A 16,307-nucleotide genomic window follows, 5' to 3' on the forward strand; every position below is an offset into this window, starting at 1 on the left:
CTAGATGCGATGCGGGCTAGTGTGACGCATGCTAACATTCATATTTCTATCTAGATGCGATGCGGGCTAATGTTCACGATTCCATCTAAGTGTGGCGCATGCTAACATTTGCATTTCTATCTACATGCGACACAGGCTAATGTTCATGATTCTATCTAAGTGTAGAGCATGCTAACATTCACATTTCTATCTGGATATGACAAAGGCTAATATTCCATCTAAGTGTGGCGAATGCTAGCATTTACATTTCTATCTAGATGCAACGCTGGCTAATGTTCACATTTCCATCTAAGTGTGGTGCATGCTAACATTCCCATTTCTATCTAGATGTGACGCACGCTAATATTCATGATTCCATCTAAGTGTGGCGCATGCTAGCATTCGCATTTCTATGTAGATGCGACGCAGGCTAGTGTGGCGCATGCAAACATTCACATTTTTATCTAGATGCGATGCAGGCTAATGTTCACGATTCCATCTAAGTGTTGTGCATGCTAACATTCACATTTCTATCTAGATGTGACGCAGGCTAATTTTCACAATTCCATCAAAGTGTGGTGCATGCTAACATTCACATTTCTATCTAGATGTGACGCAGAGTAATGTTCATGATTCCATCGAAGTGTGGCACATGCTAACATTCCATTTCTATTTAGGTGCGGCTGGGGCTAATGTTCACGATTCAATCTAAGTGTGGTACATGCTGATATTCACGATCCTATGTAGATGCGACGCAGGCCAATATTCGCAACTCTATCCAATGTGGCACTTACTAACCCTCAAAATTCTATGTAAGTGTGGAATTGGCTAACATGCGCAAATATGTCTAGATGTGACGCAGGCAAAACTACAATCCTGTCTCGAATAGACGTAGGCTGATGGTCACAATTCTATCTAGGTATGAGTGTTGCAAGTGATTTTTGTCTGGCAGGCTATGTTTTGGTAAGGTAATGTAGAGTGGCAGGGCCTTCTGGAGTAGAGTGATTGCTTTACTCCTCACCCATACCACACTTGCTTTTTGTTGCTGTCGGTTGGCAGCTGGCTTCACTGGCTCCTCATGCTGACAGCTGCAGATATATTCTGGAGCCGCCTCTGTTGGAGCCACCCTTTGCCTTGGGGCCCTTAGCTGCAGGGGCTGCCGGGCAGAGGGCTGCCCTGGGAGGGACCGTTAGGGCCAGAGGACTAACCAATCATGGGTGGAGGGAGGGATGGGAGGCGGGTGGAGGGAGGGGAAGAGCAGGAGAGTGAGCCGGGGACGCGAGGAAGCATGCTGGGCCTGGGGGCACATGAGAGCAAGGCCTAAGATTGAAAGAAGCCTGGAGGTTTAGGGGGTCTCACCTGCTCACTTGGGAACGCTGGATAGTAAAAAGCGTGATCTCATGGTGCAGCCACCTAGCCAGCAGAGCCCAATACAGGCAAACAATCATGGGTGGAAGGAGGGATGGGAGGCGGGCGGAGGGAGGGGAAGAGCAGGAGACAGAGCCGTGGAAGCGAGGAAGCATGCAGGGCCTGGGGGCACATCAGAGCAAGGTCTAAGATTGAAAGAGGCCTGCGGGATCAGGGGTTCTCACCTGCTCACCTGGGAATGCCAGATAGTAAAAGGCGTGATCCCACAGTGCAGCGACCTAGCCAGCAGTGCCAATACAGGCAACCAATCACGGGTGGAGGGAGGGATGGGTGGCGGGCAGAGGGAGGGGAAGAGCAGGAGAGGGAGCCAGGGCCGCGAGGAACCACGCAGGGCCTGGGGCACATGAGAGCAAGGCCTAAGATTGAAAGAGGCCTGGAGGGTCTCAACTGCTCACCTGGGAACGCCGGATAGTAAAAGGTGTCATCCCACGGTGCAGCGACCTAGCCAGCAGTGCCCAATACAGGCAACCATTCACGGGTGGAGGGAGCGACGGGAGGTGGGCAAAGGGAGGAAAAGAGCAGAAGAGGGAGACAGGGATGCGAGGTAGCATGTGGGTCCAGGGGGCACATGGCGGAAACTTTGGGATGCTTCGTTACACCTTGGCCTTTGCAAAACGAAGCAAAAAATGGGTGGCCCAGCCAATATACCAGGAAATGCAATTTGATTTTATGAAAGATCTCACTTTGACTATGTTGGCCATGCATACTCATGGAATCGATCCTGATTTTGCTCCTAGGACACATACAATGCCACAAAACATTGCAAATGAACCCTGTCCACCTAAAGCTGAACTTGTTGAACAGTTGACTTCCCGGTATAAATTATTTGCAGCAATGTTCTTAATATACTCAATTTAACACTTGGGTTATGTTCCCCAATGTTTGTACATTGTATATCAACAATCGAATGCTATTAAACTCGAATATCAATGTTATAAAAAGTTTTGAGAAGTATTTAATTATGCTGATTTAATCCAGTGTATGATTCATTTATGTATATCTTTTGCCTTCCCTTCATTTATATTACTGGTCCTCGATCGATAAAACACATGTCTGGGGTTTCTATTGGTGTAATATTGGGTTTTTATTTTCATGAGCCCCCCCCCTGTGTCCTTCCGATGTGTTCCCCCTGCCCCCTCCAACACCCTTCCTCTTCTCTCCACAACCTACCTACTGTATGGTGCTCTCTGTCTCTCCCATCGTTTCTAAATGCTTCTCTGTTGAATATTCGGCTCTCCTCACTAAATCAGGCAGCAAGACGTTTAAAAAGGACATCCTGTTCTCCAATCCTTCCCTCCCTATCGCTGATACCTATACCAGTGCTTCCTCCAGGCAAACCCCCACCAACACCCTTTTCGTCGTTCCCTCGCCAGAACTATGGAATCTACATAAGGTATCTGTGCTCTCTCCTTTCTCTTCTTCTCCCATTATTGGTGGCACACAGTGGGAGGCCCTCTTGCCCTAACTAAGGTCAGGGCAAAGGAGCAATGCATCTATCTAACTAAACTAAACAACAGAAACTGGTAATGCATAAATAATGGCAGACACACAATCTTTCATGAATAGGGGTACTATATTTGATACCACAAACTCCGTATCCAGGTGCACCTGCTAAAGGTTTGTTCTGCCATCTGCCCTGCTTGGGTCCACAGGTTATAGTTAGACATGTGTTGCTTTTTTGGAGAATATACAACTACATAGGATTAGGGCTGTGACGTGGGTCCTTGACTGATCGGGGCATGGGAGGTTCAGATGGATATCAGCATGAAAGGAACTGCAGGGTCTGAGCTGGTGGGCTCTGACATTGTGGTGTGGAGGCTGTGAGTGCACTGGGAGTTTAGTGGAGATGAGTGGGCACTTGGGCTTATCACTTGTCAGTGTCTCACGTTCTACGCAGATCACATTCCTCCGTGAGACCAGGGCCCGCACAGAGGTGGCAATGGGGAGGCGATGGTCTGGGGTAGCTGAGCGAGGCGCTGGGGATGTGAGAGCTGCATTTGTACACAGAGATGGATTTTCGGGCCTAGTAGAAATATGTCATTCGGGCTATTTCAAAATGGTTTGCTAATGATGGGCTAGAAACTATAGTGTATGTGTTATTTGCGATGGGGTGTGGTGTAACGGAATGTCGCAGGGGTTGGCTACGCCTCCCCCCTTGGTTATTGCATTTGTTATGTTTCGAGAGTGACGAAAGGGGAGGGCAAGGATTGTCTACTTCCCAACTCTAGTAAGATTGCTGTCTCTGTCCTCCCTCTCTTCATCCTGAATTACCTCATCACGTCTTGAAGCCCTAGTGCAAAGGCGCGTTATTAATACAATATCATTTCATCATATGATATCATTACCTTCAGTGTAACTGTTGTCCAAAATTAACTAAATCGCTAGCACTATTGATGGTTAAAAAAAGTATTCATGATCGCGAGACATTGGTGGATGCCAGCTATCAATTCATTTAGTTTGCGTGCATATTTCAAATGCCACGTTGATCAGCCGGGCTCATCGCTCCCACTGAGTGAAGGTCATTTTGTGTGATGTTGCTTGTGGGGAGTTCACACCAAGGCCTCTTGTACGGTATGGTTTAGTTTTTACATACAATATCGCCCCACCTGTGTTGATACTGATGTAATGACCTCAGAAGAGACTAAATCAGTGACTGGACCCCTGAAACACACCTAAAATAAACCTTTAATGAGACTAGCATTTATTGTTTAGAATTGCAGAAACACAAATTATTTACTATTCCTATTCTTTCTTATTTAGGATCACATTTCTGGAACTCCCTGTTATTTTTTTTAAGAGGCTTGAAAAATAAAGCCAGCCACTCCAGATACATAGAGCCATATAGTGCTGGCCACAGATCCAGTAACTTTGGTTTGTTCTTTTTTTAGGGGTTGCAAAGGAGGCCACGGGGGTAGCAAATGAGACCACAGGGGTCTGTGCCTACCCTTCCTGCACCTCAGGGACCCTGTGCAGGGTCCCCTCTGTCTGACACCGGCGCCACAACAACATGCGCAGCATTTATCATAACTCGTGAAAACCCGCGTGCGTACCCGGTAAACAATTTCTGCACCCCGCTATGCTGTGTACGCACAACTTGTTAGGCAGAATCCTGTGCAGTGCCCTTAGGGACCACTACACATAATTAGGACTACAAGTGGTAATACAAGTTCACCTTTGGTACAAGCCTGTACCACTATGTTAAAGTGGTAGCAGTAGCGGAGCAGCCAGACTTATCTCAAGAGTATATGAGCAGTAGAAGAGATTACTCAAAGGGACCACGATTACTGTGACTCAAGCAAACACTGACTCAAGGTTTCCGGTAAAAAATATAAGTACATTTATTTTTAAATGATTTGTTATAAACAAAACACTTCTATTAATTCAAAACCACACGTAAAATACACTACAACCAACCAATTCACTTAGTACAGTATAACTCAAGGTAAGTACCCTATGTTTTAATGGACCGGTGTTGTGACACAAAAGACGTTACTGGGAATACATATGCAATCACATTATGACAGTAATGACAGTTCGGTCTTACACACACACTTAGCACCTGAGTTAACCAGAGAGAGTTGGGGGCAAAAATCATAGACAATACTTTTGTCAGGGCAGACAGAATCAGAGAACACTAGTTGACAGGAATTCAAGAGTCAATATGCTGGCGCCAGTGTCAAGTGGAACCGGGTTCCTGTTGTCGAGGATCACACAGTCGGACAGTTCAAGATTCAACGTTGCCAGGAGTACTTAGATATTGTCAACAGAGGAAGCTAAAGTTAAAAGAAGGAGGGAGGATAAGGGCAAGCCTTGTAGGAGGAGAAAAGGGATTCAGCCTAGCTCCTCGAAGCAGAACACAGTACCTTATTCAAGGAAGAAGCTGGTGCCACGGCAGTTGTTCCTGGTTGTTTCCTGCAGACCCGCAATTTCTGGAGCTTCGGCAAGAAGGAGGACGTCTGGAGGGGTCTGCACTACGCAGGGATGAAGCCAGCAGCAGTGACAGTGAATAAAAGGTGCGCCCTTTAAAAAGACAGGAGAGGCTCTTCAGATGGCTATCCGGACCACATCAGCAGTTTGCAGCGATTTTAACCAAGAAGAGGATCCTCTGGCTGTGGAAGATGAGCTGGTTGACCCCACCAGGCTCAGGGGAATAAGACTCCAGACTGCATCTTCTTTGGTCGTCGAAGGGTAGATAGCTCAGGACTGCAGCAGGACTTCACCGGGACGGGATAGTTGCAGCAGCCGTCTTCTTCTCTGCTTCTCTTCAGTTCCTTGTAGTTCCAGTGGCGACTCCGACTTCCAGCCCAAGCGTCCTGCCTTTTATGCGAAAATCACCCATTCACACAGCCTAGCTGTCAATCACGCAGCAGGGGGGTTGTCCAGCCCGGGCAACCACCTCAGCCAATCATGACAAAGTGCGACTTGGGTTTCCTAGGATACCCTGTGCAGGGGTGACTACACCCCTCCCTCACATTCAGCCCACCTAGACACCCAGGCTCCTAGAGGAGGGCTTCTTGGCAGAAGCCCTCCAAAAGACAGTGAACAAAGAAAGCAAAACTGGTTTGCCGCGCAAAGTAAAACAAAAAAAGGACTTCAACAAAAAGAAATGGCGAATAAACCCGACCGGAGCCAAAAGAAAAAGTATTTGGTCAAGCAGGGTTATGTTCGAGGCTAATATAATAGCATAAAACAATACTACGTTTATATCGTATAAACGTGGTAGAAAAGTTAGTGTAGATACCACTGCCACCAGCCAAGTCTAAATGTTAAAAGAGCAAAACAAGGCTCTAGGAGGTACAGATAAAAAGGGCTAAGAAGTAGCCCTTTCCAATACTCCATGTAAGATGGGGTGTACTGGATCTGTGGTTAAATGACTATGTAAAGTTAATGGCAACTTTACCCTTTTCTGGGGGACAGTAGTCAGCCCCAGAAATGGAGTTGGTGGGAAGTCTAAAAGACAACCCTGTGTCACTGCACTGAAGGAGCTGTGTAACACACAAAAGAAGGGGGCTGCTGAAGTGGTGTACTCCAGAGCCCACAATCACAAAAACAGATGAAATACACATGGCAAAACATGGGTAAGAGTGGGGGAAAAGATCACACTCTTACCAAGTGAAAAGAAATAACTCCAGAAATCCAGCAAAGCTGCTGAGGGACTCACTAGGTAAGGGAAATTAGCCATTGAATGAGAATTTTCCCTAACACCCCCCAATGTACGATCGGAACCCTGTCTACTTGCACACACACCCCTCAATTAGTCATGCAAACTCACCTCTATTTGCACATCCACCGGGTGAGTACTTATGCCTGCTTTTGGCTGGCGTAGAGTTCAAGGACTGTGCATGTTTTTCTTTTCGCAGATGGGAGGATGCACCGGTCAAAACCATGAATTCGCTTTTACGTGCGCTGTTGTGGGCATGTGAGGGACTGCCTGCAGGCCGTCCCTCGGCACACCCACTTTTGAGCAAGTTCTTCCCCATTTTCCTTGTTCCGCCCAAGTATCCGCCCTCTGCGCAGGCCTCGCCCACGAACTGCGTGGAGTATCGCGCAAGGCCCTTGATGGCTCGCACAGGCATGCTGAGCCTGCGCAAACTCAACGCAAGTACCGCGCATTCGATTCCATGAATCGATGAAGCGCAAGTCTCTTTTGTTCTCCGCAGAATATTCCATGAATCATCCCCATAGCAGTTACAGACCACAGTTGACCTTCGGCAACACATGAAAGTTTAACAAGCATCTTCCACCCACCCATGAAATGACACACATACAACATATTAGAATGGGAAAATCGTAGACCGCAGCTGCTTTATTGGGAAGGAGTTATCGTAGAGGTGATCCGTAAGATCACCTCAGGTGCTGAGCTGGTGTTCTAACTGCACACCGAGTAAAGAATAGGTTCCTATTCCTTCTAAGTGGTCTCCCCGATCTATACGTTCCTCAACATCCCTCTCTATATTTCACTTTATTTATGTCCCATTATTTCAACTTTCACTTTGACTTTCTACAGTTACTTTACTGGATTATTCTCCCATTATATTCGTGGACACGTCTGCTTAACTTCACTGCCACTGGTATGGGGCCGGAAGGTGTTCCAAGCCCTCCCCAACCCCAACCCTCCCCCATCCCGTGGTCTAGCACCCCGGAGTGCTGTGACTATGTTGGTGGTGGTGCCTCACCTTTGTGGTTCTTGACATCCCTTTCTTATTGGGTGCACCATGTACCTCCGCCTAAACTCTCTGGTGTCTAACGACACCCGAGAAATGCCCCCAGCGTCCAATAGGAAGCTTTGCCTCTGCGTGTCACTTTTTAGAGTGAAAACAAAGTGGTGATGACTGGAAGGTTTAGAATGAATCTTAAACCTCTGACAGTTGCAATGGACTGTCCTCTTTAGAGCGGTCTTGCAGCCCTCCCCCCCCCATCAAAGAGTTACCCCTTCCGGTTGCAGCTCTTCTCCCCCCTCCGCACAAAGACGCACCCCTTCCGAACCCTTCCCACAGCCCTAAATCCATACCTCCCACTTCCCCAGGGCAGCCTTGTATCAGCTAAAGGGATGGATGCGCGAGTGACCTTTAAAATTGAGCGCGCAAACCAGGATGTCATGTCTGCACGTGAGCCAAGTGGAAAGTTAAACATATACTGTGAATGTTTAAGTGATGTGTGTAATGTGACGTATAGAGAGGGATGCCTAGGGAGTCTTAGAGGGGGAGACCCCTTCGTTGGCATAGGTATTATTCCTTTCTCGGGGTGCAGCTGGGACGCCAGCTCAGTGCAGAATACGGGAGCTGTGATATCTACGGGGTGGAGGTGAGAAGACGCTTTGGCACCCGTTTACCCGCTCTGATTGGGTGTGGCATGATTATTTCTCTAGGGGCGGGGAAAGCTGGCCCGCCAGGAGGGGTGTGCAGGGTAAGTCTGGGTAACTGGATGTTCAAAGGGGACTTGTACCTGCTACAGTGATGTTGCTAAAGGAAGACAGCCTGCGCTGCTGCTGCTATGAATGAAATACCTGAAGATAAAGAAATGCGCATATAGAGCGCATATGGCCACAGACTATAAGACCCATGAAAAGGTAGAGCTATAGCGAGAGGCTTCTAAGCATGTGATCAGTATTCAAACCTGTGTTGTGCTGCCAAGACGAACGCGTTGCCCCTGGGCTATCCCTCCTCAAATAAAGATCTCTTTACCAAACGCGCCTTCAGCCACTTGGTTTTTAAACAATATATGGTTTCTTTCGTTTGTTCTTTGCACTGAAGTCCTGTTTAAAACAAGAATGTGTTTGCCTCTTATATAGGCATTAGACAGACAAATAAACTAAATTACAGCAAGGGACACAGAAGCATGATATTCTATGTGGGATGAAAATATAGGGAACCAATATAGGGGACGGTGATGCTGGAAATGCATCGGAGGGACAGGGCCTCCGTATTCTTGTCCTTTACTGCTTTTTATCGTGTGTCTTTCGTGTTTTCCGTGCAGGAGTTCATGTGGGACTCCTGGCGGTGCAGCTCTCTCTTTTGGTTTTGGTGAACAGACCCATGGGATACCCTTATGGCACCCATGGGTGGGGGTACAACCCTGTGCCCCTAGTGTATGTTTTTGGGCACCTGGACTGTGTGTGACCCACAGAGCAGGGTACGGGCTGGTCGCAGCTCTGTGCTGAAATGACTCGTGCCCTGAGCATCCTCCATTTTGGGATGCCCAGGCCCTGTCATTGGAATCAGTAGATTCCTGATGGAGACAAAATGGCCCCCGTGGCCTCTTGCCTTCCATCACCTGTTACCTTGATCTTCCAGAAGTCCCGGGAAGCCCTGACTCTGTCCCTTCCCCCTGACTGGTTGTTGGGTGGAAGTTCCATATATGCTAGTGTGGAGAAGTGCCGACCAGACTGGCTGGAGCCTTCCGAACGACCGTATGTTGTGTGTACACCTGTGGGTGAGACCTGGGTGAATGGAGTGAGTGATGTGGATGTCTGGTATCTAGTGTTTGACACAATGACTGAGATAGCCCTGCCCGAAACTGGTATGAATGCAGTGTGTAATGTTGAATGGCGTGGTACTTGTCCGAATCCACATTCTGTGTTATGAGTGTCTGGATGGAGAAGAATGGCCTGAATGCACTGTGTGCCTGATTGGCTGATAGATTGCTGAATGCCCTTCGTAGTGATTGGATGCTCGAGTGTGACCCACCGGAATGAATGGGAGATCAACAGTATATTTGGGGACCTCTCACTGCTAGGAATCGTGTTCAGAAGTGTTCAGAGCTGAAGTCCAAACTACAAAGAGTAACTGGAGTGAAACTGACGCTTGACCTTGAAGCCCTGCTGGAAGAGAAGAATTGCTGTTGCTCTCCTTCATCAATCTGAAAGTTGCTGAGTCTCCAAGGACTCACCCAGAGAGGACCTGGTAAGGCGCCCTCTTCCCGAGCTACGAGGGACCATCGTGCACCAACTGATCTTTGCCAAAGCTCCCTGGTAGACAGACCTACGACAAACTGCCGACCTGAGATGGGGACTGCGGCGGAATCCCAAGGAGAAGAGCCCGGACTGTTGTCTGCCACTGTCGACGACCGCCGTCGCCGACCGGAGCCGCTGTGCTCCCGTTTGCCTAAGAACTCTTGATCCAAGGACGCTCTTGTCCGCATCATTGCTGCTGTATCCCGCTGGAGAAGGCCAGACCGTCAATGCGCCGAGGAATATCCACCGGTGGGTTTCCTGCCACCAAAAGACCAGAGAGACGCCGACGACTCAACGCCCTTGCTGGGCCACAGTTCTTGAAGCTCTTTGAGGTCCAGAACTATCGACATCAAGGTTCCCCACACGCCTCTTCCTTGCAGGACGTTTACGCTTCCCCGTCTACAAGAACCGCTACGAACGAACCTACCACTTCACCGTCGTAGCTCACCCTGTTCTCCGTCGGACGTTTGACGACCCGTGACTCCTGCCTTAAAGGGAGGGCACTCAAGAAGGGCCGTCGATTCCCCGATGAGGAACGCTACAACGCCAGGTACTTTGGGGTTGCAGACTATTGGGAAATCGTTGGTGAACAATATATGGACTGGGCTTGTGATATCTCTTTATTCTACAGGTTGCCCAGGTGAGGGGATCTCCACAAAGAACTGTGTCTCGGTAGGGGCCAGTATTCTGCCAATTGTCTTAACCAACTGCTTCCCTCTTACCTCTATTGTTGGTTTCCTTTACGACTTGATTTGTGTGCCATTTAACCATGCAGTTGATGCACTTTAAAGATATCTAATAGTAACTGTGGTACCACGTAGAATTGTATATTTGCCATTATAGATAACTAAATACAAAGTGCGTTATAGTGATATTGTATATAACCTTGAATATAAATTATATAAAGACTGTGTTTTAACTGATACAGTGTGCGGACATTCCTTTGTGGGTGCTTGGGGACAACACTGTACTTAAGAACCAGCTTGCATCACCTCTTGAGAAGCTAGGCCTTGAATGCTCGACCACGTACCAATATTGAGAATCTCGGCAGGGGTCCTCTGTGCCTCTCCTCTATCAGATAGTGAGCGGAAGTACAGACCCCCCTCCAGCATCTTCACAGGGACCCAACTTTATTCAGGAACATCTTAATCTCCCGTAGATAGTTCTTTGAATCGAAATGCATAGAGTACACAGGTGGCGCGTATTTAGCCCAAATTAATGTAAAAGAAGAGAGTATCTGAAAATAGAAACAATGTTGATAAATACAATAGTTCTGCAACAACTGTCGGTGTATGTCAGTGACTTACATTGCATTAGACATCAATTTGCAAGGCTCTGCCATCATATGCCCAGGTACTCACACCATTCGCCCGCTGTTGCCATCTTTTGGTGAGGTAGTACTATTATGGCAGTACCTAGAAAATGCACCTCCCCTGCCTACACACAAGCCAAAAGGTTTGGCTTTGCCTATGCGTCTTTCTTCTGCTTTCCACATTTCCCTTCCCTCTGGTGCTTGCCTTCATTAGCATCCGTGCTATTTGTGTGTAATGTGCTCTGGCAGAGGCGGAGGCAGCTTTTGGTGCTGGAGGTTTGGGGGGGAGGGAGATAGCTCCTGAAGCGGTACCAAGATTTCTAAATGATTCATGGGTAAGCAAGCACACGCTGGGTGGTGAACGTGTTCAGTCAAGGGTTCTAAATGTTTTTTCAAATTACCACAAATGGCCGAGCATAGCGAGGGAGTCCCCAACATTTCAGGAGGGTTTGTGGGTACAGGGGGGGTGTGGAGGCTGAGAATTTCTAAAAAGAATTTGCGGAAATGTTGCATTTTGCGGCACCATTTTGGAGTTAAAAAATGAGGTAAAAAGCAATGCAATGTTCAGCTGGTTCTCTACCGTAAAACATGAAAACAACCAAGTAGATGCCATGTCATTAACTGTACAATACATAGGAGCACTTTATACCATTTTCATAAGGATGCAGCCGCATCTTATCTATGCCAGTAATGGTCAGTGTATACCACACGCAGGAGGCTGCTGCCACAATCTATCTAAGCCAGTAACAGCCACGTTAATTCACATGCATGAAGCGATACAGCCTTCATGCATATAATTTAAAGTGCCCATTACTGGGATGGATAGGTTGTGACAGCAGCTTCAAACATGTGATTTAAAGTGACCATAACTGACATAGGCAGGACAACCTATCTGTGCAGCAATGGTCACTTTACATACAGTGGTAGACAGTGAATTGTTTAATTTGAGGGGTGCAAATATTTCCACCAAATATGTCAGCGTGACCGAGCAAAACTCCCCAAACCAACCGAGTGGGTTAAGGGAGTTTCCCTTCCTCTCAGAATTCATTTTAAAATATTAGGTTATAATGGTGCATTATACAGCACATTTTCTGTTTAAAACTGGGTAAAAAGCCAAACAGCTGTTTGCAAGTCACCAACAGTACACACAAGCAACGTATTTTCATGATGACTTTGCCCACAATATATGCCAGTATAAAAACATTTTCACACTGCCTGTGTTCATGTATTTCCATGCTGGCTGCACCAATATATGCCAATATATGTTAGAATTCCTATATCAGGACATATTCATGTCTGCATTGCATATAATGGCAGTAATTATACTACAAGAAAACATGTCCAGATTAGCTGTGCCAATACATGGCAGTATCCCTGCATAAGAACATACACCTTTTAGCTTTGCCTTCAGAAATACCATTCCACAATGAGAAAACATGTCCAGACCAACTGCACAATATAGCCCAGTCTAGACACGTAAACACACTTATCATTCTTACTTTACCATAGATGCCCAGAATAAAATGCCATGCCACAGTAAGAAATAGCTAGACTGCCTGCACCAAAATGCCAGCCTAGCCAAGTAATATCATAGATGCCCAATAAAGAATGTCATACCACAGTAAGAAAGGACTAGACTGGCTGCCCTGAAAATGGCAGTCTAGCCAAGTTGTGGCACTTAACATGCTTGCAATATCAGATATAGCCAATAAAAAATGTTGTATCACAACAAGAAATGGCTAGACTGACTGTCCCAAAAGGGCAGTTTAGCCAACTGCTGGTTGATAAAAGAAAGGATGATTTTTTACTGACTGGGCATCTATGGTAGATGCCAAGTAAAGAATGTGTTGGTACTGAGCACCCACCGGCTCCCCAGTCCAGCACAACCACACACGCACACACCCATTCACTCGCTCATTTCATTCGTGCACAGAATGTACTCACTCATTCACCCATGGACCTATACATCATACACTCACTGATTCACACACACATAATACGAAAACAAATTAAAACCTTAGCTGCACGCAGCCTTGGGCAATCCTCACACTGCTCCACTGCGGCCTCCAGAAACCCTTCCAGCGACTGCCCAGCACAAACTGGAACCTGCTTCCTACACATGCACTCAGGAGCCGAAGTGCTACTGATGTAGCGCCCAACCCGTTTGTACATGTGGGGTGATGCATTAGCACTTCCTTGCACATACAAACATGCAGGGCCCTAGCCTGCATCCCCAATGGGCTATGCAAAGCTGTGGAAGCAAAACACCCCTAGCTTTGAACGGTCCAGGGGTACGAACTGTCAAAATAAAAATGCGTTTCCCCATGACAGTTCAAGCCAGCCTAGCAGCGTTCCCTCAGCTGCAATATCAACTGAGTGAGGGCCCCTGTATGAGCAGGGCTCAGGTGAGTAAATGCCCTGGGTGTTATTGGTGGTCAGCACCTGCAGGTGGGCCATTGATCTATGACCCCTGTTAAGGTCCCTCGATGTGCATGAGCCAATAACTTGGTAAATCAAGCAGTTATCAACTGAGACATCCTGCACCCGAGGTGTTTGTCACCTAAATGGAGCATATGTATATCAAAGTCTTTGAAAAGAAATAGAACTACAAGATAAACCCATTCAGAGGTCACGGTTTGCCTTCTCGTATTGCAAGTGCCTTACATGGTGATTTTGCATATAAGAGTGTCAGCTTAAGAGTAGAACTTAAATGCCACCTTTTCCATTCAGGAAAGGTTTGGTCCTTGCGAGTACCAACCACACCAGATTTTCGGGATAACCACTGACTATGTAAATACCTACCATTTAGATTTAATTTTTCCAATTGTACTTAGTGAGGGTAGCTTGAAACCCGGGAGTCAATGCGGCTCTTTAGGATTGGGCTTGGAGGCCCCAGCTTCGAGCAATGGTTGTGCTTCTACTGGAGACGACCTCCAATGGCGACGCATCTGCGATTGTGCTGTGTATTATTTTGCAGAGTCAAAAGTGATCAACCCGGGTCTTACCCCAGCTTTGCCTTTCTCTCCCCCTCCCCAGTTTGCCTGCACGATGCTCGTCATCCTCGGCCTTCAGGTGCTAGTGGCGGTGCTCGGTTTCGTTTTCTCCAGCAAGGTAAGACCTCCACCGTTCCTTCTTTCACTCACAATTAATGCAGTTTTAAAAATGGTATTTCTCCGTCAGCCATAGCCACCCCATTGCCCAACAATATGCAAAGGGCCCAACGCTGGGAACTGCATGGAATGGTTCCCACACGATCCACATCCGGTTCACACGCCCTTTGCTGTTTCTCAACCTCTTCTCTCCTGCTGTGTCTGTGTTTGATGCCATCAGGGCTTCCGATGAGATTTTCAAGCGGGAGTATTGTACTCCCTATTTTGTTAAGGTGGGAGTACAAACAATGAATACCCATTCCCAGCCAGGGTAATGTTTAGAGGAGTCATAATATAAAGTAACTATAAGCTGCATTCCACACTTCCTTGCGACTTGTAGAGGAGGTCCTGAATAAAGCCTGCACTCCAGTCGCCCATTTTGAAGAACCAGGAACTTTCACACCAAAATATGTGACGTATGATGAGCAAATAAATCAGCAGAGAGCCGCAGTAGGGCTCTGCCCAGTACCTATCAGAAAAGCAACACCTATTGAAGTACCGATACCCAGACAACCATGGACAGTAAGGTATTCATTAAGAAAACCATAGCAGCAAATGAGACGAAATGAAGATGGCCTAAGTACAGACCCGGAAGAAACCAAAAAGGTCATAATGGAAGACGAATGGTATCGTCACGGGGACCCCGGACAGGCGTACAGATAGAAGAAATAACGACCCAAGAATGACACAAAGAGACGAAACTCCATGAATAAGGATATCGTGAACCTAAAAGGGAGAACAATGTTGAAATACCAAGAAGCTTAAGCTTTAAACAGGATGAAAATATTCAACCAGCTAACACCTGTACATATGCTTGGAACCGCAAGAAGGCTAAGAACACTGTACGGCTTGCTATGCTAAGTAGAAGAATAGTGCGGCAAGTGCCATTATACGTAATCTACCTCAAAACGAAGAACAGTATTATAAGTGCAATTCCACTTTGCATGAAAAGCAGAATCAACCCAGGTTACTAAAAGCTGCATGAGCAGAGATTCATATTCTAGCAAAACGAGAAGAGACTGCTGAATCGAAACTTGGCAGATGCAACACGTGCCAGGAGAGCCAAGGTCATACCAATAGAAGGAACAAACAGTAGCTACATATAATTGAAATTTAAGAACAGAATATCCTGTCTCTGAAAGGTCAAAATAAGGAGGCATAGGCAGGTGGCGAGCTGAATAAGGATCAAATCCACAAATTGAGAGAAACTAGACAAATTCACGATGTGGGAAGCACATGAGCAGCCGAGCGAGAAGACGCATGGGCTCACACCTAAGCTTGGCATCCATCCAGGAAAAGATATCAGAACATTTCCAGACAGAAGATGCAGTTTCGAGGCCAACCACGGTAAAATAATTGACACATAGGTGCTGAAGTGATGATTGATTGTAACCTTAATTGGAGGAAGGTCGGGTAACTAGGGGTCACCCTGCACCTGGCTGACCATTCTGCGTGCTGCTAAGCAAAGTGGAAATTTATGCATGGGGTTGGTGCCAACCCAATCATGATGGACCAAATAATCTAGTGTCCTATAGTTAGTAGAACAATGGGACGTCATACTTTTTGTGACATCTACAGTAGTCATTTTGAAGGAAGGGCTTAGATGCCCACCTGACAGTGCTTACCCAATCCTCTCACTCCGTTACCATATAAACATCTAGTAGCTATATTAAAGTTACCTTTTCCTAACCAATAGAATTGCATATTAGCTTTTGAGTGTTGTACGTCAATTATGACGAGTTTTCAGTTTAAATGCTATGATTTTTTATAAAGTTCATTGGAGTTGAAGCGAGAAGTACGATCGCATCACTGATGATTTCCATGACTCCCTGTTTTTTCTACTTGTCATTAAACGGACTCCCTTTGCCAAACCACTGAGTTGTCCTTATTGACTGGTGTTGGAGTAATAAATCTGCACCCCCATCCATCTCAAGGGTGCAGCTATCTCGTCTTAAAGTACTTCGGAGCAAACCTCGGCTCTATGGGC

General features: G+C 46.7%; 1 protein-coding gene across 2 annotated transcripts in view; it reads left to right on the forward strand.

Moving 5' to 3' along the window:
* LOC138571570 (tetraspanin-33-like) overlaps positions 1-16,307 on the forward strand; it is a 935,706-nt gene that overhangs the window by 706,593 nt on the left and 212,806 nt on the right. For both annotated transcript variants that reach the window (XM_069649203.1, XM_069649204.1), the window contains one exon: positions 14,208-14,282. In XM_069649203.1, the coding sequence (XP_069505304.1) occupies positions 14,208-14,282 (75 nt within the window). The remainder of the gene's footprint in view (positions 1-14,207; positions 14,283-16,307) is intronic.

Source organism: Ambystoma mexicanum, chromosome 1p (assembly GCF_040938575.1).
Source record: "Ambystoma mexicanum isolate Mex_15411 chromosome 1p, UKY_AmexF1_1, whole genome shotgun sequence".
Taxonomy (NCBI): domain Eukaryota; kingdom Metazoa; phylum Chordata; class Amphibia; order Caudata; family Ambystomatidae; genus Ambystoma; species Ambystoma mexicanum.